The sequence below is a fragment of the Mesoplodon bidens genome (genome assembly GCF_964165515.1).
Source record: "Mesoplodon bidens genome assembly, chromosome: 14".
Lineage (NCBI taxonomy): Eukaryota > Metazoa > Chordata > Mammalia > Artiodactyla > Ziphiidae > Mesoplodon > Mesoplodon bidens.
Window position 1 is genome coordinate 44573933 of NC_138170.1, and position 26751 is coordinate 44600683.

Consider the following 26751-nt stretch of genomic DNA (forward strand, 5'->3'; position numbering starts at 1 on the left):
GGTACACGCAACAACTTGGATGAATCTTTATGGAATTATGGTGAGAGAAAAGAGCCAAACCCACAAAGTTACATCCTGTATGATTCCATTTATATAACCGTCTGGAAATGATAAAATTATATAAAGAACAGATTAGTAATTTTCCAGGTATTAGGGACATGGGAGGGGTCAGGAAAGTGAATGTGACCATAAAGGGCAACGGGAGGGACCCTTGTGGTGATGGAAATGTTCTTATCTTGCTTGATTGTATCAATGTAAATATGCTGATTGTGAAATTGGACTACAAATAATACCAATTTTGGGAAACTGGGTAAAGAGTATAAGAGATCTCTCTGTGTTATTTCTACAACTACATGTGAATCTACAATTATCTCAAAATAAAAAGATTAATTTACGGGAATTCCAGGCAGACCAGTGGTTAGGACTCAGCGTTCTCACTGCCAGGGGCCAGGGTTCAATCCTCGGTCGGGGAACTAAGATCCTGCAAGCCGCACTGTGCACCAAAAAAGAAAAAAAAAGAAAGAAAAAGATTAATTTACAAAACAAAGCAGCAACTGATAAAATGAATTAGGTTCTGAGTCCAGAAAGGCAGCCCACTCTCTATGGGTAGGTACCAGCTAACATTACTACCATCAATACCACCATACATAGATACATGACTATTTGTTACCTATTCTCTGTCTTGCCTCTTCTCTTGCCATTATCCACACTTTCTGTGCTCCTACCTCATTGTACTGAATGCTCCCTGGCCTAACTGGGCCCACTGAAAACTCCACAGCCTTCCACATACTGATGTTTCTGCCTGGGGTATACCTATCCAGTTGACTTCAAGATCCTAATAGCACCCCTTCAGCTCCCCCAAGTATTTGGTTACTGCCTGCAGCACTGTATTTGTATATCTGAAATAGCTTTTAGGATAAACTCCAGAATTCTTAACCCATCTTACAAGGCACTATATGATCTAACTCTGCTTGCCTTCTCAGCCACATCTGCCACACCTACTTTCTCTCCCTGAGCACACTGGTCTTTTCTGAGCTTCACAAGCCAAGTTCTTCCCCCACCTCAAGCCTCCATTCATACTGTTTTCCTAGCCAGATCATTTCTATTATCCTTCTCCCCAACTCTTCGTTCATCTAATACTACTTCCTCAAAGTAATCTTTCTAGGCCTCCCAGTCTAGGCTAGGTCCCTCTGTTTTATACAATCAGAGCATCCTTTGTTCTACTAAAGCATCTAAGAAAAGTATAATTAAATACCTACAGAATGAGTTGTTTAATGTCTGACCGCCCCATTAGATAGTAAGCTCGATAATATCATGGACCACACAGAAATAGAACTTTTAGGGAAATATTTTATGTTAAATTTTAAGTTGTTTGTATTTCTAGCATATAAATTCCTTCGTCTCCTTGAACCTGTTTCCATTTTATTGACACAAGCAACACACACACACACAAACACACACACACACAAAGCCTTGTGTGAATGGTTTATTTTATGGAAATGGTGGAAAGTAAGGAAAAAAGCCAGGTTATATGTTTGGGTTAAAGTGGTACTGGAACAGGGACAACAGAAGCCTTGTAAACAGAACTAGTTTAGCAGAAGGAAAGTTTAGAGCTGGAAGTGACCATAAAAACATAAGCCCCCATCCTCCAAAATTGACAGAACTATTGGATGAGGCATTGGACTTCTCACAGTCTATGGAAGGAAGTTTAAATTACTTTTTTCTAGAGATCTTAAGAGGTAGAAAGACCACAGATGACATTTGGTTACAATTTTATCTGTTTACTTGTCTGTCACCCCACTAGACAGTGACCCCCTTAAGGACAAGTACTGCGTCATCCATCTTATGATCTCACACTTGGCACTCAGGAGGCACTCAATAAATGTTTGTTGAATTAATGAATATATAATTCACTATGGAGAATTAGGGATCTGATATATTATCCCTCTTATGAATCTGTAAATTTCAAAAGTGATTCTCCTTAGTACAAAGTAAAAGACTGAAAAGGGTAGCATTTCAAGTACCTGATAACATGTGAGTGTCTTGCTGGTATTCATATTATTAATGCAGACAATTCCATTTTCTGCCTATGAACAAGGCCTGTTCTATTTATACATATAAAAACTGAGGGTAGGTGGAAACAGTGTACATCCCCTTTGTGCATCAGTTATTATCTCTCCAATGACTCTATTGTTAATTTCTTCAACTACTGTTAAAAAATACATCTCTTTACTATATTTGATTATGAGGGAAGCTGTGACCTCCTACATTATTCACAGCTTGTCAAAAAGAGTGAGCTTCAGTTGTGTTGAAAAACCCCTTCTGCTTTTAAATATCAAATAGGTGTTTTACAAATAATAAAAAGTAAATTATTTTTTAATCATCATCAATCATTTTTACAGCTTGATGAACAGACATCATCAATGGCCACTTATGTGATATGAGATTCTAAAAAAGCTCTTAATTACCCATAATCACTCCCTTTTGCTCCCATGATGTCTAATATTTTAGAGTTAGAAGTTTATTCCTTAAAGGTCTCCAGTTCCAGTAGCATGGCAGACTGAGTTAATGCAGAAACCCTTTTACACAGGAATGCTACATTAAACATGAAAGCAAGAGATAACCATAGATGAGCTCACACACAGAAAAGGAATATCTCCTAGAAACAAAGAGGAAAGGAAAGCCAGAGTGATAAGCGTGTTAGTTAATTCTGCATCAGCTTTGTGGTAGTGTTACTTGATCTGGAAACAGCAAGTGAATTGGGCTTTAATATCTACTCCAGGATAGAAGTTGAAACCCTAGACCTAAGGGAGTTGGAAGTATTGATAAAATATTGCATAAAAACACAACTCTCCATAGACTGAATTCCCAGGCTTGTAACTTGCATAGGATAGAAATCCAAGTTTACACTAGCTGAAAAATGAACATAAATATTGGTTAGTACTATACCTATGATATTTCTGTGGATCTGGTGCAAGCAAACAAAGACATTGCTCTGGGTCACATGGGATGTCCACAGGGAAAAAAAAGCCATGTGAAGATGATCTCACAATATAAAAAGTTATAAAACAGAAGGATCCATCATGAACAAAAGTCAACAAACACACAGCACATTATTTGAAATAATAGAATATGATTGTCTAAAATAATTAAATAAGTATGTCTAAAATGATTAAAGAAGTCATTGGGACCGTAAAGAACAAAACTCAATGAAAAATAGAATAGGGATATTTGAAAAAAACTTAGTAGAACTTTCAAACTTAAAAACATAATCATTGGAATTAGAAGCTCAATGGACAAGTTAAACAGCAGATCAATACAAATGAACTAAGAATTCTAAGAATTAGAAATAGATATGGTAAAGTTATCTGGAATGAGGTAGAGAGACAAACACTTGCAAAATATCAAGAAATATCTAGACTAGAATGAGAAAGTACAACATATGTCTAATGGGAATTCTACAAGGAGAGAAGAGGGACAAAAAAATTGTGAAAATAGCTGAAAATTTTGCATGACTGATGAATGATATGAATCTTCGATTTAAGAAACACAAATCTACTGCAAGATAAATAAAAAGAAGCCTACACCTGGCTGCATTGTAGTGAAATGGCAAAATGCCCAAGAAAGGGAAAAAGTATAAAATAATCACAGAAAAATTCATTCCGTTAGCTGTGATTTCCTTCTTATTAAAAATTGAGCTCTAAATATACTCTAGGTGAAGTGGATACTATGGCTGGATGAGAAGGGTTTTTGGCTGAAAAATTCAAAACTTAAAAATCATATGGGGGGGCTTCCCTGGTGGCCCAGTGGTTAAGAATCTGCCTACCAGTGCAGGGGACACGGGTTTGAGCCCTCGTCCGGGAAGGTCCCACATGCCGCGGAGCAACTAAGCCCGTGCGCCACAACTACTAAGCCCGTGCGCCACAACTACTGAGCCTGTGCTCTAGAGCCTGCGATCCACAACTACTGAAGCCTGTGTGCCTAAAGCCCGTGCTCCACAACAAGAGAAGCCACCGCAATGAGAAGCCCACACACCACAACGAAGAGTAGGCCCCTGCCCCGCTCACGGCAACTAGAGAAAGCCCGGGCGCAACAATGAAGACCCAACGCAAACAAAAATAAATAAATTTATTTAAAAAAAATCATATAGGAACTAGGGAAAAAAAAATCCTCATTTCTCAGATCCAATATTCTTGTGATTTCAATAACTGCAGCACAACAGGAGTTTAGATATTTGATTATATTAGAGTCATTCTAATATAATTCAAATACTTCCAAATATGCTCTGACAACAGAGATTCATCTACTTGTCAATATACCTCCCTGCTCTCCCCCACCCTGCCCCCATCCCAAATACATCATATACAGAAAAAACTAAGGCAGAGGAAGGCATGAAACTAACAACCTGTCATTTTTGTTCACTACTAATAAGTGGTTTATCAAGTAGTGGGCCAATAAGTATATCAATGACATAAATATTTGATAGATAATTATCTCTGCCAATTCCTCCAGCTTGAGGAGAAACCTCTCTCTTCAGAACATTTTCCATGGGCTATTGCACTTTCTGGGGCTTCCAAGAAAAGTGATTATAGTCTGTTTCCTAGAGGAGTCTGATAAGAAGTCAATGTCTCCCTCAGGGTCTGACTGAAAGCATACTGGGTTGTTATTCTTTGGCAGAGTATCCTGAGCGCTAAGAGATTAAAAAAATGCTTGGGAGTTGGTCTGAGAGAGAAAATTAACCCCAGACTTTGGGTACTGTCTCTAATGATGAGTAGCCTAGGCCTTCCAGAGAAATTTAAGGTCTCCCACCTTTCTCCCCTGAAGAGGTATGAATAGTGTTTGCTATTAAACTTCATATAGAATAACAGAAAGAGACTTCATCCCTTTTGCTCCAACAATTCTTTCGATTTTTCCAGTTCGGACAACCATTCGCAAGGAAACTGAGATCACCTGGAACTGCTTCTTTGAAATCTTAAATCTAAACATTCCTGTTGTTCCATATCCTTTGCTCAGGCTAATCCTTTCATGTTGTTCTTGTATCTCATCAGGATCTGAGTCCCCTGACCTCTCTACTCTCTATCAGCCCTCTTCTCTCTTCTTAGACTTCAACCAATTTAGATGTTAACCATTCTCTTTCAAATACTCTCAACTCCACGATCTCTACTTGTTCAATGAGATAACGTAGATAAAGCACAGGCTGAGAGAAGTGCTCAGGAAATGGTAGCTAAAACCACTACCATCACTACCACTAACATACATAACATTCTCTTGCTTCTTTGTCAGTCTATCATATCAGCCTGTACATCATACAATCCTGGGCTGCTAAACATTACTGGTGAAAGTCACTAAGTTGTACAGACAGGTGATGGTAAATTCATGCTTCTGGCCTTAACTGCCAAGCAATTCTGTTTCTCTAATCAGTTTTCTGAATTTTGAGACTATTCTAAACCTTCTCCAATCTCCTCAAATCTCCTATCCATCATGTCCTCGCACCATTCTCATTCTCTTGCTTCACAGGAAAAAAAAAAGAAAAGAAACCATCAGAAAGAACTCCAACTTCCAGGCACTTAATCTGCAAACCTTTCTGCTTTTGCATCTCTTCTCCCCTGCTTTCCTCCTCTGACAACGGAAGGAGAGTATGGTTTACTGCTAAGGGCCAATGACTCCATATTCTCTCCCACTCTGTCATCTTCATCCACATATCTTCAACCTCTCTCTCCACTGGTGCCTTCTCATCAATATTTAAACATATCCCACCTTCACACAACTACTGAAGCCTGTGTGCCTAGAGCCCGTGCTCCACAAGAGAAGCCACCACAATGAGAAGCCCGCGCACCTCAATGAAGAGTAGCTCCCGCTCACCACAACTAGAGAAAACCCACGCACAGCAACAAAGACCCAACGCAGCCACAAATAATAAATAAATAAATAACATATCCCACCTTCAAAAATTCCTCTTTTCATTTCAGCTAACATTTTTCTCTTGTTCTTCCCACTCAAACTGCCAAAAAATGTTGTCCACCTTTGCTGTCTCTATTTATTTACTTCCCACTCATCCTTTGTCACTGTAATCTGGTTTCCATCCCTACACTCCACTGAAACTGTTCTTATCTGCTTCATCAATAACTCCAATAAATCCTTCTCTGGTCTTATCTCATTTGACCGCTCAGTCACCTTTGGTATAGTTAATCAATTCCTCCATCTGAGAACTCTTTTTAAAAAAGCCCACTTTTCTAGAACGCCTACCTCTCAGACTGCTTCTTGTGAGTATTCTTTGTGCTCTCTCTCTTTCTTTATCCATCCCTAAATATGGAGTTCTTTTAGAGTTTGGTTCAGGGCCCTATTCTTTTCATACTGTTAAACTAATTAAACAAGGAGGCCATTAGATTAAGGTGGCTCTAATGCTTTGGTGGCCTACTTAAGCAAACCAACGTCTAAGTGTGTAAATGCCTCAAGATTATGAAATCTAAACACTAAGGACAACCAATCACAAACAGCTAACTAGGCTTTAGCTGTAGCCAATTAAATAATTTCCTTTCTTTGCTTCTGCACCTTCTTTAAGGCTTTCCCCTGCCTCCTGTTGGTGCTCCTAACCACTTCTGGTTTGGTGTTGCCCAATTCCTATCAATTTTTGCTCAGATAAACTCTTAAAATTTTTAATATGCCTCCGTTTATTTTTTAACGCTACTCTATATCTCATTCCCTCCAATCCACCTATATGCTTAATCCATATCCATTTTTAGATGGCCCTTCTGATCCATACATGATAATATTTTCCCATCCCTTAGGCATTCTGCCTCCATAGCTGTTTCTGCTGTGTTCTCTATCTCAGTTTCCCAAGCCAGAAATCTGACATCCTGACTTCTCTGTTTCACACTTCACACTCAATCAACTACCAAGCTCAGGCCATTCTTGCTGAAACAGCTCTCGAATCATTTCAACTGACATGCAGCCCACCATTATGTCACATCTCCTTAAGGGGTCTGCCAGTTTCCAATTCTGTCTGTTCTAATCCATTCTCCACACAAAGCCAGAGTGATTCTTCAGAAATGTAAATTATATCATGCCACTGCTATGCTTAGTTTTTCCGCTTCCTGTTGCCTTTAAGATAAAGCTCTAAAAACTTCCTAGCATGTCCTTCTCAGTCTCAGTTCTTCACTCCCCTCTCTCTGCAAGCAATCTTCAGTCATTCTGAACTTCGAATTCCTAGAGTGCATGCTTGCAGCCTGAGCTCTCCCCCAGCTGAAATATACCTTCCCCTCTCTTGTTTTCCTAACAAAATTTGCAATTCTTAAGCTCAACTTTATGCATCATTTCTAGGAAACTACCTGCCACCCCTCCAGTTTGAAGTCCTCTTTAGGTGTTCCCAAAGCATCCTGTACTTATCTAGCAATTAAGAGCAGTATTGTCTTGTAATTGCTTATTCCCTAGTCAAAGCTCCATGTGGCTGTTAAGTCCAAGGAGGGCAGAAACCAGGTGCTCTTAAATTTTCCATCTCAAGGGCCTAAAAGGAGTGTCTGACAAACAGTAGTTCAATTAATATTTGTTGAATGAATTTGTTGAATCCCTTTCTTTGGAATGAGGGCGGCCAGGAGAATGCCAGAAAGACGGGGGCTTAAAGGGGACACAGTAAAAAAATCTATCAGCAACAAGTGGGATGGACAGAGTACCTAGGTTTTTCCGTGAACTTGGCATGGGGGACTACGTGGAGCGCCTGGTCCGAGGCCACGGCGATCACACGCTCCCGAGGGCAGACGCAGGGAGCGCACGACCCCACGCGAGGAAGGACAACGGCTTGGAATTCGGCCTCGAGTTTCCGGTGGGACAGCCTCGAGCTCGGCCGGTGGGACCTGGGGGGTGGGGGCTCCGAGCCCTGCCCACAGCAGGAAGGCGCTGCACCCAGGATCGCTGTCGCCGTCGCCGTCGCCGCCTCCTCAGACGTCGTCGCCCCGCCCCGCTCCGCCCCGGAAGTGACTTGAGGCTCTTCCGGAACCTCCGGGCCCGGCGGCTGCAGCGTCACCAGCCGAGCTGGTGCGGGGCGGGCGGAGCGGCCGCTGCAGCCGCTAACGAACCGGGAATCGCGCGGGGCCAGCAGCACGCCGGCCAGGGGAGGGGGCTCAGCGATAGGGCCGAGGGCGACGACGACGCGGAGGAGGCGGAGCCCGGAGAGGGGTGGGGGCCGGGGAGGGCTAGGGTGGGAGGGGGTTGGGGGGGTGTCCTGGTCTCATGGAGCCGGCCGAAAGGGCGGGCGGCGGGGATCCCTTGGAGCCGGGCGGGCGCCCCGGTCCGGACCCGCGAGGCTTCGTCCCGCAGAAGGAGATCGTCTACAACAAGCTGCTGCCCTACGCCGAGCGGCTGGACGCCGAGTCCGACTTGCAGCTGGCCCAGATCAAAAGCAACCTGGGCCGGGCAGTGCAGCTCCAAGAGCTGTGGCCCGGGGGCCTCTTCTGGACCAGGAAACTCTCCACGTAAGTGTTCCGGGGCCTGCAGGATGGGCCGGAGGCAAAGGCTCGGTGTGAAGGCGTCCGTGGGGGTTGGGGGGGGGAGGCTCTTCGTCCGCACCGGACCGCTGGACACTCAACTCTGTCCCGGTTCGTGCGGATCGTTTCTGTGCAGTAATCCCAGGGTCGCGACCGAAGCCTGGGAAGCACTCAAGCTTCCTCCCTGCCACTTTCTTACGGGATCTCCCTGGTTCTCACCAGCCCTCTATGTCCTTCGCAGCTGCTTCTCTCCAAGGTTTCGGGTTGTTGTCTTCCGACATTCGGGGCCCGGGGAGCGTGAGGGCACTGGACCCGCAGGGAAAGAGAGGAGCGGTCCCCCAGGGGTGCTCCTTGGACCTTTGCCGGTGGCGGGAGGGAGCAGAGAGGATTCGTCTTTGGGCGAACAACTCTTGACTTTTCCTGGTGTTGACTCCAGTTTTTTCTTACCTTACGGTCCCTGCCTCTTCCTATCCCTCAGTTCGCGTCTAGTAACTTTCTGAATGGGAAGGAGGCCGTAGGGAACTTCTAGGTTCTGCTTTTTTGGGCCTTCTCAGTCTTTGTGGGTTTGATTGAAAAGACTTTTAAAATCAGCCCTCAGCGCATTCTTGGGCTGTGTACTAGACGTTAATGTTGAGAATGTTGAGTCTTAGAACCTCGGGAAAGTGTATGTTGCTCCTTTTATGACATTTCCTTTGGAAATGTGCCATACTAAGAAAAATAGAGAAGGAAGCTGTCAAGTTGTCCTGGGCGTTATTAGTATCGGGCTTGTGTTAATTTTTGAGCTGCTCAGATGAATATAGATTACCTAAATCAATCTCAGTTGTTTTATTCTTTTGTTACCTTTTTTTTTTTTTTTTGGTATAAACTGGCTGCAAACTACAGTGCCACAGAAATTAGGGGAAACCGAGTAAAGTACAGTTGGGGGAAAGGTTAGAGACATTTGCTAGATGGGCATCTTCACTGTGTCAGAAGAACTTCTTTAAAAGAGAATTTTGCAGTATCTTGTTTGATTGGCTATACATAAAATCTGGTAACATTGTATGTTCATGCATGTCGGTATGGGTGGCTGAACACACAAGACATAAATCACTTATCTAATGTTTACCCAAATCTGCTGAGTGAACTGGGTGATGACTCAGGGTTTTGTAATGCAGTCGTCTTTTCTACATTTCCCTCACAGGATGATTCTTATCTGCCAATTATTAGGGAGCCTCTGACAAATTTCTCATCTCCAGTTGTCGCTGGTGGTAGCACTAATTACCTTTTTAATTAAAGAGCAAAACTCAAATGCTTAATTTGCCCTTTTCAAAGAGTGACCATATTTATGTCAAGGTTAACAGCTCTCCTCTCGATTAGAGCTTGAAGAAGTTTGTGGTGTTAGGATCCGTAGGAGACTTGGGAAAAAAGAAATGCAACAGGGAGAAGAACCACTTTTGGTTAAAACAGAAGAATGTTTTATAAATTATTAAAATTCACACAGTTTTTTCAAGTGAGCCTCCTAGGTTTTTGTGTTACTTGGGCACAGTGAAAATAAGTTACTTTATCAGTTCCAGTAATTCCTCATTTTAATCACTTAGATTAGATTTTTCAGAAAATAACCGTTTTGGGGGACACAAACAGCTCCTTTTAGATGCACAATATATAAATACACCAGTGTGTGAATGCATATCTGGTTTGTATTTATTAATGGAGAATCTACACAGGCATAGTTAAACACTGTTTTCTGACATTTTTATTGTAACTAAGCTTGGCAAATTAACACCTGGAGGTTTATTATTTTTGGCTTTTAGGTATAAGTATCTATACCTAGAAAGGGCTAAAAATACAGTGGAGACAGTCCTTGGTGTTTAGGGCAAGATTGCAGTTACACAGATTTATAACCTATGAACATCAAACCATTTATATCTAAGTAACCAGCAAGAAATGCTATCAGATAGAATTTTATTTTGGAACGGTGGTTAAATGCTGCAAGCTGATTCTTGGGATTACGCTATGAGACATTTTGAACTTGGTGGGACATGTTGTGATCTTGGGTGTATTTTTTCTCCTAAGTCATGCTAAGGTGACCTGTTTATAGTTGTGCTTGTTGTTTTTAAGCCTTGTGTGTGTTGCACAAGTTTACATCTAAATGATGCCAAAACATGTGATGATAGCTCTCAGTTACCTTAGTAGTGATCATACTTAGTACTTTGTAGAAGAATGGAAAGTAGTAATGAAAATAAAATCTAATTTTTCCCACTAGCTCTGTGACTGTGGGCAAGTTACTTTAATCATGTGTTTTAGTATACTTGTGAGAGAAATGAGGGAGTTGGACTAAGTAATTCCTGAGAAACACTCCTGCTCTGGTATTTTATGATTTTATTTTTTATTCTGTAGAGCCTCAAATAAGCCAATGTGTATCTTTCTCCAAGGACTGTTTGATAAGTTTGTAAACTACTGGAAATAGTTGCACAGATCAAGTGCATTCCTAAAGAAGACCAGAGTGTAAATGCTGTTCAGAGACACTGGGACTGGATCCCCAACCAGAAGTATACATCCCTAATCTGGGTGTCACAGGACTGGGTAGAGTTCTGGTTTAGGAGATACTCAAGAACCCCCCCCCCACCTTTTTTTTTTAACTTTTAATCTCATTTTGATGGTTATAACTATCTTTTAATCTATCTCAAGACTTGCAGGTCTGTTTAGCAGATCTCTGTGAAGAAAGGTTATTTCTGTGTACTTTAAAAATTGGCCCTGTGACATAATACAAGCTCTCTTGTACAGAGAGCTTAAAGTATTAGTACTGCCTGTTGAAGTGAGATTGTGTGACATCATACATCACGAGACTAGTTTTTAAGAAGCAAGGAAACAAATTATAGAAGAGAGGCACAAACTAAATGGTCTTTGAAAAACAGCAGTTAAGACAGCTCTTGGACTCTTAGTGAAAGGCATCTGTAAGTAAGTGGTATGGCCCATGTAGAGAATGAAAGGAGTTGAAGAAAGGTAATCTTGAAGCTCGCTTTTTCTCCCTTGTCCTTCTGGACCTTTCATGAGAGGCAGTGAGGTCTAGTCAGAAGAAGTTTATCTGTACCTGGTGTTGCCACTCTTATCATCTTGGTCTTGCTTAACCTCTCAGCTTTAGAGTCCTCTTTTGAAGAGTGAGAGTGTAGACTACGCATGGTTTTTCAAACCTAAAACTTAGCAGCGAATTGTTTCATAAAAGCAAAATCTTAAACACAAAATTAGATCATTTCTTTCTTTTGTGTTTTTTTTTTAAAGCAGAATTTTGATTTTAGTGAAGTGTGTGAGTTTGGAGTATTATGAAGCAAATTTAGATGCTTTGTTTCAGTGAAAATGTTATATTCTCTGCTGTGAATGAAATGATTGTATTATGTATAATGAAATGATTGTGTTATACTGAGGAATCATTTGCTAATGATTAATTTGCTAATTAAACTGTAGCTCCCTTGTTTAATTATTATTAAGAATATTATGTGGCCTTACCTGATAGGAATTGGATTAAACCACATAATATATTTAATTAGATTATACAACCACTGGAAACTTGTTTAGTCAAAATATACATTATCAAATACACTAACCTCCTCTTGTGGAGAGCAGTATGTGACCACAGGAGCACACAAATCCATATCATTTCTATGTTAGAGAAGAAAGAAGAAAATGTTAACCACTAAATCTCAGTGTTAATCTTGTCTGTTAACAGGATGTACTTAATAGAGTAATATTTGAGTATTGAAATTGTGAAGTACACAATAAAGATAAGCTTTTTATTTGTAAAAGAATCTCAAAATCTTGACAAATTGCCACATTCATCAGTGAGAGCCAGTTGGAGAAAGTAGTAGAAAAGGTTTGTCTCTGTTATATAAGTGGCCACACTCAAAACAGGACCCAAAATTTTGTAGGGAGAAAGTTGATTTTCCATAGGAAAAAACAAAATACATGAATTGATTGATTTTGGAGAGACAAATTTTTCTGATAAAGTTGTATAACAGCACAGTAAGTTATCTTTCACTCGTTTTTCTGTTGGTTTTTTTTATAACTAACATACTATTTTTTAGAGTAGTTTTAGGTTCAGAGCAAAATTGAGCAAAAAGTACAAAGAGTTCTCATATACCTCCTGCCCCTACACATACACACGTTTGATTTTTCATAGCAATGTCAAATGTATATTTTTTAAAATATTTGAGGCTCTTCCCATTTTCCAGGGGTGTCTCTTACTCTTTCTTTTAAAACACCTCGTCAGTTTTCTCTTTACTAGTTAACTGGCTATTTCTGCCTGAGTCTCATTTGTCATTGACTATATGTGTGATTCTGATGTGAATAGTTTTCTAACTTCTTTTCTTTGCTTTAAATACTTTTTTATTATGGAAAATGTCAAACATATACAGGAGAGGAAAGAATAATATAATGAACCTGGGTGTACCCATCACCCATGTTCAACAGTTACCAACTCACGGCCAATTAGGTGTCTCCTACCACCACCCCCTTCAACCATTTTTTTTGAAGCATATTCTTCATTCATAAATATTTCCAGTATATATCTTTAAGGGAAAAGGAATTAAACAAAAAGTCAATACCAATATCATTATCAAACCTAAAAGAGTAACAATATTACTTTGATCAACCTCATGAAGTTGGCTTCTTTACAGAATTTGTAATTTTACTCCTGAGTTTCCATTTCATTTGCATTGTTTTGTCTAAGGTTCACTATAAACAGACCTCATGGACAGAGATAAAAGAAATAGCTCATTAATGAATATTTTCATATTATGACATCTTTTTCTTCCCCTCTTAACTTTGGAGACATAGAATCAATCCTGGGATAACAAGGACTCCCTTGAATTATCTCTATTTTAAAAATGAAGACACTGAAGTTCATAGGTTAATACATAGCTTGATGCAAAGTAGTAGAGACAGGAGTCTTCTTTGAACAAATTATTTTGTGAGTGCCTTGTATGGGATGGGCACTGTTTGTGTCACTTGGGATATGTCAGTGAAAGAATTCCGCCCTCCAGGGCAGTTCCAGCGTGTTCTTTTTCTCTTAGTGCACATTTTTGTTCATTTAGGACAGAGCAAGCAAGACGTAACTCCAACAAGAAATTTGGGGGAAGGAAATATGAATGCTAAGCGCATTACTTAAAAAAAATTCTCAATCTGACTGGTCTGTTTTAATGCCATACATTGAGGCACTGAGAAAGGCAGTTAGAAAACAGTTAGTAAAACAGTACCATGTGTTTTTCTTTTGAGATCTGAATGTATTACTTAAAAACAATTTCTTGATGAAGTGTTTATAAAATCAAATTGTCTTTGAAGTGTGTGTTCTTAATTGAAATGAAACAGAGGCAAATCACTAACGTTTTTTAAGGGACCTTTATTTATTAGTAAATAAGTACACAACTTCTAAACCAGTTGTTCTCATTGTAGAACCTGGGAGTTATCTTTTTTTATCTATTAAGTGAGACTAATTTCTAGTGAATCTCCCTCCCCACCTCCCACATTTTTTAATATAAAATTCAAATATGTGTTTCCTCTAACGTTTGTAGAGAATTTAGACCAAAATCTCATTTATACTGTGTGAAAAGCAAGCTGAGACATGATAATAAAAGCAACAGCAAGCAAAAAAACAATAAAAATCCTCTGTATTCATTGATACCGGCCACTGGAATGTTAAAAGCAGCACATACTATAAATATTCCCATTTGGAATCCTGAAGTTGCCTACTTCCATATTCGGCCTGGGCTCAGCATTTCTTCCCTTTTAGTGCACTCTCTTGATCCCTTATTCATGCTTTTGTATTCTTTGTGTACCTATCTTCTCTCTACTGTGAGCTTTCTTGAGGTCAGAGTCTTCCATATTTACTTCTCCTTCCCTGCACCCACAGCATTTAGTGTAGCAGTATATACATTCATAGGTACTCAGTAATATTAGAATTAACTTTTTTGTTCCTTGTAAACTAAAGCATTATGCAGTTTCTCATGAATTGTTACTTTTACGGTCAAAATGGAGAAAACGAATTTGGGGTGAGATCTGTTTTAATACTGGGTTCAAAAGAAAGTGTATATTTAACGAAAGAAGAGGGAAGGAGCAACTTGGTTGAGTAAGAGAATGGTGTGTTTCATAACCCAAAGAGAGAGGGTATGGGGAGTGGGGTTTAACAAAGTTAATTAGAGAAGAGAGCAGATTATTTGGGTTGCATCAGGGAGTTTGAAATTTTCATTTAAAAATAAATCTGTCATTGTTAAATATTTAGTGTTTAAAAATTTAGAGTATCACTACTACAATTTTTTTGATAGATGAACCATAAAATTTTGGTAGTGGTCATTACCTTTTTATGCTAATTTGGCTTTATTCATAACACCCAGACCCTAAATTTTAGAGTTAAAAAATATAATAAAGGCTTTTTCCCTTTCTAAGAAAAAACTTAACACCATTGCAGCTGTGAAATGGGTTTGAGAGTAGTATTTTAGTTCAAGTAAGTTGGAGGTTGCTTAAAATATTATTAAAAATGCTTTATAATCTTTTTTTCAAACACAGACTTTTTAAATTTATTTTTTTATACAGCAGGTCCTTATTAGTTATCCATTTTATACACATCAGTGTATACATGTCAATCCCAATCGCCCAATTCATCACACCCCTGGCCACTTTCCCCCCTTGGTGTCCATACGTTTATTCTCTACATCTGTGTCTCTGTTTCTGCCCTGCAAACCGGTACATCTGTACCATTTTTCTAGGTTCCACATATATGCATTAATATACGATATTTGTGTTTCTCTTTCTGGCTTACTTTAATCCGTATGACAGTCTCTATATCCATCCACGTCTCTACAAATTTCGTTCCTTTTTATGGCTGAGTAATATTCCATTGTATATATGTACCACATCTTCTTTATTCATTCATCTGTCGATGGGCATTTAGGTTGCTTCCATGACCTGGCTATTGTAAATAGTGCTGCAATGAACATTGGGGTGCATGTGTCTTTTTGAATTATGGTTTTCTCTGGGTATATGCCCAGTAGTGGGATTGCTGGGTCATATGGTAATTCTATTTTTACTTTTTAAAGGAACCTCCATACTGTTCTCCATAGTGGCTGTATCAATTTTCATTCCCACCAACAGTGCAAGAGGGTTCTCTTTTCTCCAGCATTTGTTGTTTGTAGATTTTCTGACGATGCCCATTCTAACTGTTGTGAGCTGATACCTCATTGTAGTTTTGACTTGTATTTCTCTAATAATTAGTGACGTTGAGCAGCTTTTCATGTGCTTCTTGGCCATCTGTATGTCTGCTTTGGAGAAATGTCTATTTAGGTCTTGTGCCCAGTTTTTGATTGGGTTGTTTGTTTTTTTAATATTGAGCTGCATGAGCTGTTTATATATTTTATTTTATTTTATTTTATTTTATTTTATTATTATTATTTTTTTTTTTGGCTGTATGTGGGCCTCTCACTGTTGTGGCCTCTCCCCTTGTGGAGCACAGGCTCCGGACGCCAGGCTCAGCGGCCATGGCTCACGGGCCCAGCCGCCCCACAGCATGTGGGATCTTCCCGAACCGGGGCACGAACCCGTGTCCCCTGCATCGGCAGGCGGACTCTCAACCACTGCGCCACCAGGGAAGCCCTGTTTATATATTTTAGAGATTAATCCTTTTTCTGTTGCTTCGTTTGCAAATATTTTCTCCCATTCTGAGGGTTGTCTTTTCATCTTGTTTGTAATTTCCTTTGCTTTGCCAAAGCTTTTAAGTTTCATTAGGTCCCATTTGTTTATTTTTGCTTTTATTTCCATTTCTCTAGGAGGTGGATCAAAAAAGATCTTGCTGTGATTTATGTCAAAGAGTGTTCTTCCTCTGTTTTCCTCTAAGAGTTTTATAGTGTCTGGTCTTACATTTAGGTCTCTAATCCATTTTGAGTTTATTTTTGTGTATGGGGCTAGGGAGTGTTCTAATTTCATTCTTTTACATGTAGCTGTCCAGTTTTCCCAGCACCACTTATTGAAGAGACTGTCTTTCCTCCATTGTATATCCTTGCCTCCTTTGTCATAGATTAGTTGACCTTAGGTGTGTGGGTTTATCTCTGGGCTTTCTGTCCTGTTCCATTTATATTTCTGTTTTTGTGCCACTACCATAGTGTCTTGATTACTGTAGCTTTGTAGTATAGTCTGAAGTTGGAGAGCCTGATTCCTCCAGCTCCGTGTTTTTCCCTCAAGACTGCTTTGGCTATTCGGGGTCTTTTGTGTCTCCATACAAATTTTAAGACCTTTTGTTCTAGTTCTGTAAAAAATGCCATTGGTAATTTGATAGGGGTTGCACTGAATCTGTAGATTGCTTTAGGTAGTATAGTCATTTTCACAATATTGATTCTTCCAATCCAAGAACGTGGTATGTCTCTCCATCTGTTTGTGTCCCCTTTGATTTCTTTCATCAGTGTCTTATAGTTTTCTGCATACAGGTCTTTTGTCTCCCTTGGTAGGTTTCTTTCGGATTTTTCATCATTAGTATATAGGAATGCAAGAGATTTCTGTGCATTAATTTTGTATCCTGCACCTTTACCAGATTCATTGATTAGCTCTAGTAGTTTTCTGGTGGCATCTTTAGGATTCTCTGTATAGTATCATGTCACCTGCAAACAGTGATAGTTTTACTTCTTCTTTTCCAATTTGTATTCCTTTTATTTCTTTTTCTTCTCTGATTGCCATGGCTAGGACTTCCAAAACTATGTTGAATGATAGTGGGGAGAGTGGACATCCTTGTCTTGTTCCTGATCTTAGAGGAAATGCTTTCAGTTTTTCACCATTGAGAATGATGTTTGCTGTGGGTTTGTTATATATGGCCTTTATTATGTTGAGGTAGTTTCCCTCTATGCCCACTTTCTGGAGAGTTTTTATCATAAATGGGTGTTGAATTTTGTCAAAAGCTTTTTTGCATCTGTTGAGATGATCATATGGTTTTTCTTCTTCAATTTGTTAATATGGTGTATCACATTGATTGATTTGCATATATTGAAGAATCCTTGTATCCCTGGGATAAATCCCACTTGATCATGGTGTATGATCCTTTTAATGTGTTGTTGGATTCTGTTTACTAGTATTTTGTTGAGGATTTTTGCAACTATATTCATCAGTGATATTGGTCTGTAATTTTCTTTTTTTGTAGTATCTTTGTCTGGTTTTGGTATCAGGGTGATAGTGGCCTCATAGATTGAGTTTGGGAGTGTTCCTTCCTCTGCAATTTTTGGAAGAGTTTGAGAAGGATGGGTGTTAGCTCTTCTCTAAATGTTTGATAGAATTCACCTGTGAAGCCATCTGGTCCTGGACTTTTGTTTGTTGGAAGATTTTTAATCACAGTTTCAATTTCATTACTTGTGATTGGTCTGTTCATATTTTCTACTTCTTCCTGGTTCTGTCTTGGAAGGTTTTACCTTTCTAAGAATTTGTCCATTTCTTCCAGGTTGTCCATTTTATTGGCATAGAGTTGCTTGTAGTAGTCTCTTAGGATGCTTTGTATTTCTGTGGTGTTTGTTGTAACTTCTCCTTTTTCATTTCAAATTTTATTTATTTGAGTCCCCTCCCTCTTGATGAGTCTGGCTAATGGTTTATCAATTTTATTTATCTTCTCAAAGAACCAGCTTTTAGTTTTATTGATCTTTGCTGTTGTTTTCTTTGTTTCTATTTCAAAAAATTCTTTATAATCTTCTAATGGTAGGCAGTCTAAATAGAATGTGTTAGTAATCTTTGGACTGTTAAGTGTGGCAGTTTCATTTCATTTTCTGATGATCTTCTTTTTCTTTTTTTTTTAAATTTAATTTAATTTACTTTTTATACAGTGGGTTTTTATTAGTTATCCATTTTAATGAAGGCAATTGTGCATAGGAAGATGCTGCCTTTTTTAAAAAATTAATTAATTAATTAATTTTTAGCTGTGTTGGGTCTTCGTTTCTGTGCGAGGGCTTTCTCTAGTTGTGGCAAGTGGGGACCACTATTCATCGCGGTGCACAGGCCTCTCACTGTCGCGGCCTCTCCCGTTGCGGAGCACAGGCTCCAGACGTGCAGGCTCAGCAGTTGTGGCCCACGGGCCCAGCCGCTCCACGGCATGTGGGATCTTCCCAGACCAGGGCTCGAACCCGTGTCCCCTGCATTAGCAGGCAGAACCCCAACCACTGCGCCACCAGGGATGCCCAGTTATCCATTTTATACATATTAATGTATATATGTCAATCCCAATCTCCCAATTCAACCCAGCCCCCCACCCACCCCCCCGCCAGTTTCCGCCCTTGGTGTACATTCGTTTGTCCTCTACGTCTGTGTCTCTGTTTCTGCCCTGCAAAGCGGTTCATCTGTACCATTTTCTAGGTTCCACGTATATGCATTAATATATGATATTTGTTTTTTTCTTTCTGACTTCACCCTGTAAGAAAGTCTGTAGATCCATCCACGTCTCTACAAATGACCCAATTTCGTTCCTTTTTTATGGCTGAGTAGTATTCCATTGTATATATGTACCACATCTTCTTTATCCATTCATCTCTTGATGCTGACAATTTTCTTTTTTCCTTTTTCCTTTATGTTTTTAATTGAAGAATAGTTGATGTATGATATATGTTACAGGTGTACAAGATAATGATTAACAATTTTTAAGGGTTGTGCTCCATTTATAGTTATTATAAAATATTGGCTATATTCCCTGTGTTGTACAATATGTCCTTGTAGCTTACTTTATAAATAGTAGTTTGTGCCTCTTAATCTCCTACCCGTATGTTGCCCTTCCGCCTTCCCTTTCCCCACTGGTAACCACTACTTTGTTCTCTATATGACAGTTTTCTTTTTTAAGCCAAGGATGAAGTAGAAGCTTTTAGAGCAAGAAATTTTATGAATGCATGTGAGTGCTTATATTTTAGGCAGATTCCTGAAGAGCTTAGTTGGCATAGCTTGTGTTCTAAGGGAAGGTAGGTTACTTCCAGAGATCCTAGTTAATAAAATGTTGTCAAATTTCTGTGAACATATAACAAACAGAGGTCCCTAATTTGTGAATGGCAGGAGAAAAGTTGGTATTTAACAGTTCAGTAATGATTTAGAAGTGTGATTTAGGGACTTTGCTGGCAGTCTAGTGGTTAAGACTTTGCCTCCAATGCACGGGGTACAGGTTCGCTCCTTGGTGGGGGAGCTAAGATCCCATATGCCTTGCAGCCAAAAAACCAAAATATAATAAAACAGAAACAATATTGTAACAAATTCAATAAAGACTTTTAAAAAAGTGTGATTAAAAAAAAACACTCAAAATTTAACAGACAAATATCCAAGACCTTTTCACTTTGTGTTTTGTTTTTTGTTTGTTTTTGTTTGTTTGTCTGGAGTGTCTCATAATATTTCATCTGTATATTCATTTAAAGTGTTTATAGAGAATTTCCCAAATTTTCAGTTATGACCGAAGTGTTGTGAAATCAGTTTAGTAGGTCTTGACCAGTTTGGGTTTGGTTCCGTTTGGTTTGATTTGTTGAACGAGACTAACATTATTAGAGTGAATTTGGAAGTAATAAGGGTGAACGATCATGACCTTTGTTTCAGTTATACATATGTGTTTGTGTATAGTGTATTATATATTTATTACTGTGGGCTGTGGCCAAAGAAATTTGAAAGTATACATATGTGTTTGTGTATAGTGTATTATATATTTATTACTGTGGGTTGTGGCCAAAGAAATTTGAAAGCTACTGATTTTACAGGTTTCTTTCAGTACTACAGATATATGATCCACATCTACTTATTGAGCTATAAAGATACAAGAGATGGAAACAAAAAGTTGCGACAGTTTAAAAATATCAGTAACCAGAGGGATTTTACAAGAGAGCATTCATAGATTGTTAAATGAGTGGTATAGATACTACCTACCATTTGTTGAGGGCTCAGAATGTGCCAGCACTATGCTAAGGGCTTTATATTCATTATTTCATTTGATTTTCACAAACATTTAACTGTAGGTACGTTTATTATCCCAATTTTACCATTGAAGAAATGAGTCTTAGTGAGGTTATGTAACAGCCAGTTTCCCTGCTGAACACAGGGCTGTTGCTCTTAAACATGTGTCCAGAATGAGGAAAGCTCCCTGGGCTGTGTTGCCTGGGAAGACTACCAGTGAAGGAGAAACGGCAGCTGAGCTTTGAGATAGGATTTGGTTAGGTACAGAGGAATTTGGAGAAAGCCATTTAATGTGTGGGAACAGAGATGGAGCAAATTGAGCACAAGTGTTAAAGTCTCTACTCAGACTTTAACTTACTGAAATAATCAGTTGTCTGTCTCCCTTTCTAGGCTGCATGCTCTAGGGCCATTTGTTACTTGTTTTATGTTTCCATTGCCTGTTGCCATGTCTGGCCCTTAATTGATACTCAGTAAAGCATTTCAAGAAATGAATGCCCCTTATCCATGCCTCAAGAGAGAAGCAACTGGGAAAAGAACAGAGGCATCGTTAGGTGTTAATATTGAATGACTTTATTACTCTAGAAATTGTCCTGTCAATTTTAGTAAGTCATAAAGGATATAACTGACATACAATATGCTGGAACTCTTGTGTTGTTCAGCCTGTGGTGGTTGGGGGTAAAGAGAAGTATAGACCTCAGATCTCCTTGTTTAGTGCCTTCCATCAGGAGTACTACACTTGGTAAAGATGATACATCTGGTTTTTAGTGTTTTGGAAACCTACTCTTAATGTTTTAAAGTCAATTTGTTTAATTTGGTCAAATATTTATTGTTAGTTTGAAGGTTTTTTTTTTTTTTTTAAATAGAACTAGTCCTGATGAGCTGTTTGTCATTACTTATGTCACTATATTTCTCAAGGTATACTCATACATTCAATCAGTTGAGAAAATGTTTCTCAGTGTTCACCTTGTTTCATCTCTGGTTAGAGCCGAAGGTTAAATAGGTACAGAGGCATGGTCCCTGCCACCATGTAGATTTCAGTCAGCTAAAGAAATAGAATAATGTATTACATACATAACTATAGTATGAGATAGAATGTGAAAAATACTCAAGTTTGGTACGAGCTATAAGGGGCAGAGAGGACAAAGATAGCACTTTTGATTGGGACATCAAGAGTATTTTCCTCTCAGGGAGGCAAAAATACCATTCCAATTCCATTTTATACTAAGTGCTTCAGGATGAGATTAATTTGTGTAATGAATTTCAACATAAGTCTTATTTTCTGTTTTTTGTATTCCCCACCAATATGTCAAACAAATTGAGCTAGGAATTCATTGTTCAGTATGCTTGTACACTTGTGTAAACATGTAAATACAAAGATATCTACTAAATATTATTTGTAATTTTAAAAAATAACAGGAATAACATAAATGTCTAAAAAAAGAAGATTGAGGAAATCATTATTTTTATAATGGAATATTAGATAGCTATTAAAAAGAAAATGGCCAATCCATATTTATAGGCATTGAACAGTGTCTTGACTTCTATTAAGTGAAAAAAATAAGTGGTAAATAATATCTATAGTATCGTTGCAGTTATGGTTTTTTTTTCTTTTTTTTTTTTTTAAAGAAGATGTTGTGGGTAGGAGTTTAATTAATTAATTTATTTTTGCTGTGTTGGGTCTTCGTTTCTGTGCGAGGGCTTTCTCTAGTTGTGGCAAGCGGGGGCCACTCTTCATCGCGGTGCGCGGGCCTCTCACTCTCGCGGCCTCTCTTGTCGCAGAGCACAGGCTTCAGATGTGCAGGCTCAGTAGTTGTGGCTCACAGGCCTAGTTGCTCCACGGCATGTGGGATCTTCCCAGACCTGGGCTCGAACCCGTGTCCCCTGCATTAGCAGGCAGATTTTCAACCACTGCGCCACCAGGGAAGCCCCGCATTTATGTTTTTATAAAGTATATACATATGTACATTTGTATATAAATAAAGTCTAGAAGGATACTATACAGGCTGTTAACAGTTGTAGACAACAGTTTCAAATTTGTATGCTTGGTGTACTGTTTGAACCATTTAAATAAGTATATATTGCTTTCCTGATAAAATAATAATAATCTCCCCCCCAATAATATTTTCCTCTCAAGTCTCAAGGATGCAACTTATAGTTGGTTTAAAAAAAAAAAAAAAGAAAATGTATAGGTTTATGGGACCATCCACAGATTTCCAGCATGGCTAGATACAGATACTGAAGGAACATTGTCTTATTATCCATTACTTAACTCATTGTTTATTCTCTGGGTTGACCTTTTTTTTTTTTGTATTTTTTTAAAGGCAAATATCTTAAGGTGTATTTAGCCTCATATGTAATTAAACAACATAAATTGAAACAAGATTGTATTAGTATTATATTTTTAATGATTTTAACAGAGTTTAAAAAGCATATATTGTGCTCTAGTCAGTCTGCTAAGGTGCAGTGGTTCTCAAACATAGTGAGACATCTGGGAAACTTATAAAAAACAACTGGTACCTAGAAGCCCATTCTAGAACAATTAAATCAGAATGTCTTTCATGCACATTAATCAATTATCCATCACCATAGCCCTGTGAGAAAACCCAGGTTTTACAAATGCCTGGGAGGTTAAATGACTTGCCCAAGGGACTGACATAGAGCAGTGTGAATTCTCAGCAAACTTGTAGAACCATGCTGTCCTGCTTGCTTGGCTACTGTGTTGAAATCCATAAATATTCTGTCTATCCAGAGTTGATTATAATGTTGGGAATTGCAAAACAAGTTAACATGGAAACATAAGACATCCTCCACTTTATATAACACCTTTGTTCCCATTGTTCCAACCAGCAACCATGTTTGTTTGTTTGTTTGTTTGTTGTTGTTTTGGCCCCACTGTGAGGCAAGTGGGATCTTAGTTCCCCGACCAGGGATCCAACCCCCGCCCACTGCATTGGAAGGGTGGAGTCTTAAACACTGGACCGCCAGGGAAATCCCATTGTTTGTGATGTCTATCCCTTTTTTGATCCTCAGTTTGACTTTTTAGAGGGGAAATAGAACAAGCAGTGTTCTTTTGGCTGTGTCTTCTTGTCACAGAAGTTTGCTGTTCTCTCTGTGTTCCTCTACCTAGAGCTGTCTTTTGCGCCTCTTGCTGTCTCTTTCCCCAAATGCTCAGATTATCTTAACCTTGAGTTTCCTATTCAGAGTCATGATACCTCTCTATTCTTTCAAGATTCGGTTCAATAATCACTTATGTATGATGAAACTTTGGTTAAAAAAAAAGAATCACAAAACTCTGATAAAACTGCATTTATTCCCCTCCTTCAGTATATTACCTAGTTTTCTGAGTATATGTCTCCTCACATCTGATTGTGAGTTCTCAGCCTAAAGGAACTATTTGGATCATACTCTTGTGCTGTACATGTCATTTGCTCTAGAAATGCTTTTTTTTTTTTTTTTTTTTTTTGCGGTACGCGGGCCTCTCACTGTTGTGGCCTCTCCCATTGCGGAGCACAGGCTCCGGACACACAGGCTCAGTGGCCATGGCTCACGGGCCCAGCCGCTCCGCGGCATGTGGGATCTTCCCGGACCGGGGCACGAACCCGCGTCCCCTGCATTGGCAGGCAGACTCTCAACCACTGCGCCACCAGGGAAGCCCTAGAAATGCTTTTTGAATAAATAGGTAATTGAGTGAAAAGAGGACAGGTGGGTTTATGAGAAAACCCTGCATTTAATCTGTTCACTTACTGTTTCTAGCAGTGAGAAACTGTCTTGGCATTTTTTTTTTTAATTAAAAATCTTCTTTTTGGCTGCGTTGGGTCTTCGTTGCTGCGCGCGGGCTTTCTCTAGATGCGGCGAGCGGGGGCTACTCTTTATTGTGGTGCTCGGGCTTCTCATTGAGGTGGCTTCTCTTGTGGAGCACTAGGCGCGTGGGCTTCAGTAGTTGTGGCACTCAGGCTCAGTAGTTGTGGCTTGCAGGCTCTAGAGCTCAGGCTCAGTAGTTGTGACGCACGGGCTTTGTTGCTCCGCGGCATGTGGGATCCTCGTGGACCAGGGCTGGAACCTGTGTCCCCTGCATTGGCAGGCAGATTCTTAACCACTGCGCCACCAGGGAAATCCCCATATGCATGCTTTTAAATGATTTGGTTTCTTTTTATTATACTTGGTTAATATTTTCTAATTTACATTTTATTATAATCAGACTACTTGGCTAGTATAATATTCACATGTTACAATTAAGTAAGGCTTTCTTTGTGGCCTATTTTACAACCAGTTTTATAGGTGTCCCACAAAAAATTGAAAAGAGGGCATAGTTTCTGTAAGCTTACAATTTTTATTTGTATCTTTTAAAATCAGCTTTATTAATTACATAATTCTAATTACCTTTAGTGGAAGTCAAATTGAAGTGGTAAAGACACAGTAATTGATTTTGTTGCTGCTATTCAGGACATAGTTTCATTTTCTTTTTCAAGACTATGTAATAGTCAGTACTGTATAATTTTATCAGGAGATGCGTAATCCCTGATTTTCTCTTTTTGTGATGTTAGTAACTGTCCTACATCTGTTAGATATTGCAAAATGGTGATACCTTTTATTCTTAATGAACTTAGTGAATTTAAACATACATTGTAGTTAATTATCATGATTCGTGGTTTCATTTCTGGCTGGTGAGACCTATACAATTTGACTCCTATGCTCTTTAGTTTTTATTTTTTTGGCTGCTGCACAGCTTGTGGAATCTTAGTTCCCCCACCAGGAATTGAACCCAGGTCACAGCAGTGAAAGCACCAGAGTCCTAGCCACTGGACTGCCAGGGATCCCTTCTGTGCTCTTTTAAGTAGGAGTTTAGTAGATTTTTTAATTAAGATAATAGTAGAAATGCAGAAATATTGATTACCTAATTTTAAACATACAACAGAGGTTGATATGAAATGTTTTTACATGTTAATTTTAATTATAATAAATAATGCCTGTTTACTTTAGAAGAGTTTGAATGAACAGAGGTATATAGAAGAACATGAAGTAGTTTGACCATCAAGAGGTGACACTTTAGCGCTGTCCGTCCTGGGTCGGCGTAGCCATGGCGGCTCGTGTCCTTTGCGCCTGTGTCCTTCGACTGCTCGCGGCCTTTGCGCCTCTGCCCAGGCTCCCCACGCTGGCTGCGGCCCTGCCGCTCAGCACCACCCTGTTCCCCTCGGGGGCCCGGACGAGGCCTGGGGCTCCGCAGCCGGCCTCGGTACTTGCACAGGTTCCAGGCGATGTTAAACAGCTGTGCCACCAGTATAGGGACGCACCCCCTTTGACATTAGAGGGAATCAAGGACCATGTTCTTTACGTCTTGAAACTCTATGACAAGACTGACCCAGAAAAGCTCTTAGTAAATTCCCATTTTATGAAGGACCTAGGCTTAGACAGTTTGGACCAAGTGGAGATTATCATGGACATGGAAGACGAATTTGGGTTTGAAATTCCTGATCTAGATGCGGGGAAGTTAATGTGCTCACAAGAAATTGTAGATTACATTGCAGATAAGGAGGAGGTATATGAATAAAATATCAGATCCCTTTTCTTCACTGCGAGAACGCTCAGAAGATGCTGGCAAGTGTCTGGAAGTGAGAACGCATTTCTGCATCATTGCTGACTTTGACAGAGTAACTCTGTTTAGACTTGTACTTAAATTATCTTAAGTGTTTTTTGCCCTTTGAAAATAAATCTGTAAAACCAAAGAAAAAGAAAAAAGGTAACATTTTATAGTTTTTTTTTCCTCCTTCCTCTACAAATCCCCAACTTTCTACTTTAACCTCACACCTTTCACATCTTTTCCACAAGCCTTTACTTTCAAATGAGGACATTGCCTCATACTTCTCTGAGAAAATAGAAGCCATCAGAAGTTGCTCATCTTCTGATTCTCAATCTATTATTCTACCTGCACCTGTACAAAATTTTCTTCTCCTTCCCTCCCGTTTCACTGAAGGATCTCCTCCCATCATGTCACTCCTGCTCTGGACCTAATCTCTCTCTCTCCATATCATCATCTCTCCCTTTCTAATGAATTATTTTGATCCCAAACATGTACGAGTACCTTTCATCTGTGAAAAAACTTTTTTGACTTGTGTCTTATTTATTTATTTATTTATTTTGTGGTACGCAGTCCTCTCACTGTTGTGGCCTCTCCTGTTGCAGAGCACAGGCTCCGGACACGCAGGCTCATTGGCCATGGCTCACGGGCCCGGCTGCTCCATGGCCTGTGAGATCTTCCCGGACCGGGGCACGAACCCGTGTCCCCTGCATCGGCAGGCAGACTCTCAACCACCACGCCACCAGGAAAGGCCCTATTTTTAAATTTTAATGCATGATTGTTTCTTTT

At 39.4% G+C, this 26751-nt stretch overlaps 3 protein-coding genes across 3 annotated transcripts in view; 2 read left to right on the plus strand and 1 right to left on the minus strand.

Annotated features, from left to right (window-relative positions):
• Nucleotides 1-307: 307 nt before the first annotated feature.
• LOC308627585 (uncharacterized protein) lies at nucleotides 308-8228 on the minus strand (the record flags this gene model as incomplete). Its single annotated transcript, XM_081253888.1, has 3 exons — nucleotides 308-493; nucleotides 7671-8063; nucleotides 8191-8228. 3 exons carry the CDS (start codon nucleotides 8226-8228, stop codon nucleotides 373-375), a joined length of 552 nt encoding a protein of 183 aa, XP_081110014.1. The 3' UTR covers nucleotides 308-372.
• PSME4 (proteasome activator subunit 4) overlaps nucleotides 8223-26751 on the plus strand; it is a 96050-nt gene continuing 77521 nt past the window's right edge. The window contains exon 1 of the mRNA XM_081254249.1: nucleotides 8223-8468. Within this exon, the coding sequence (XP_081110375.1) occupies nucleotides 8227-8468 (242 nt within the window). The 5' untranslated portion in view covers nucleotides 8223-8226. The remainder of the gene's footprint in view (nucleotides 8469-26751) is intronic.
• Nucleotides 25290-26073, plus strand: LOC308627937 (acyl carrier protein, mitochondrial-like). Its single transcript, XM_081254435.1, has one exon. It carries the CDS (start codon nucleotides 25465-25467, stop codon nucleotides 25933-25935), a length of 471 nt encoding a protein of 156 aa, XP_081110561.1. The 5' UTR covers nucleotides 25290-25464; the 3' UTR covers nucleotides 25936-26073.

Excerpts from the sequence above, each read along its gene's own strand:
- LOC308627937 (XM_081254435.1), top strand. The coding sequence starts at position 25,465 with ATGGCGGCTCGTGTCCTTTGCGCCTGTGTCCTTCGACTGCTCGCGGCC.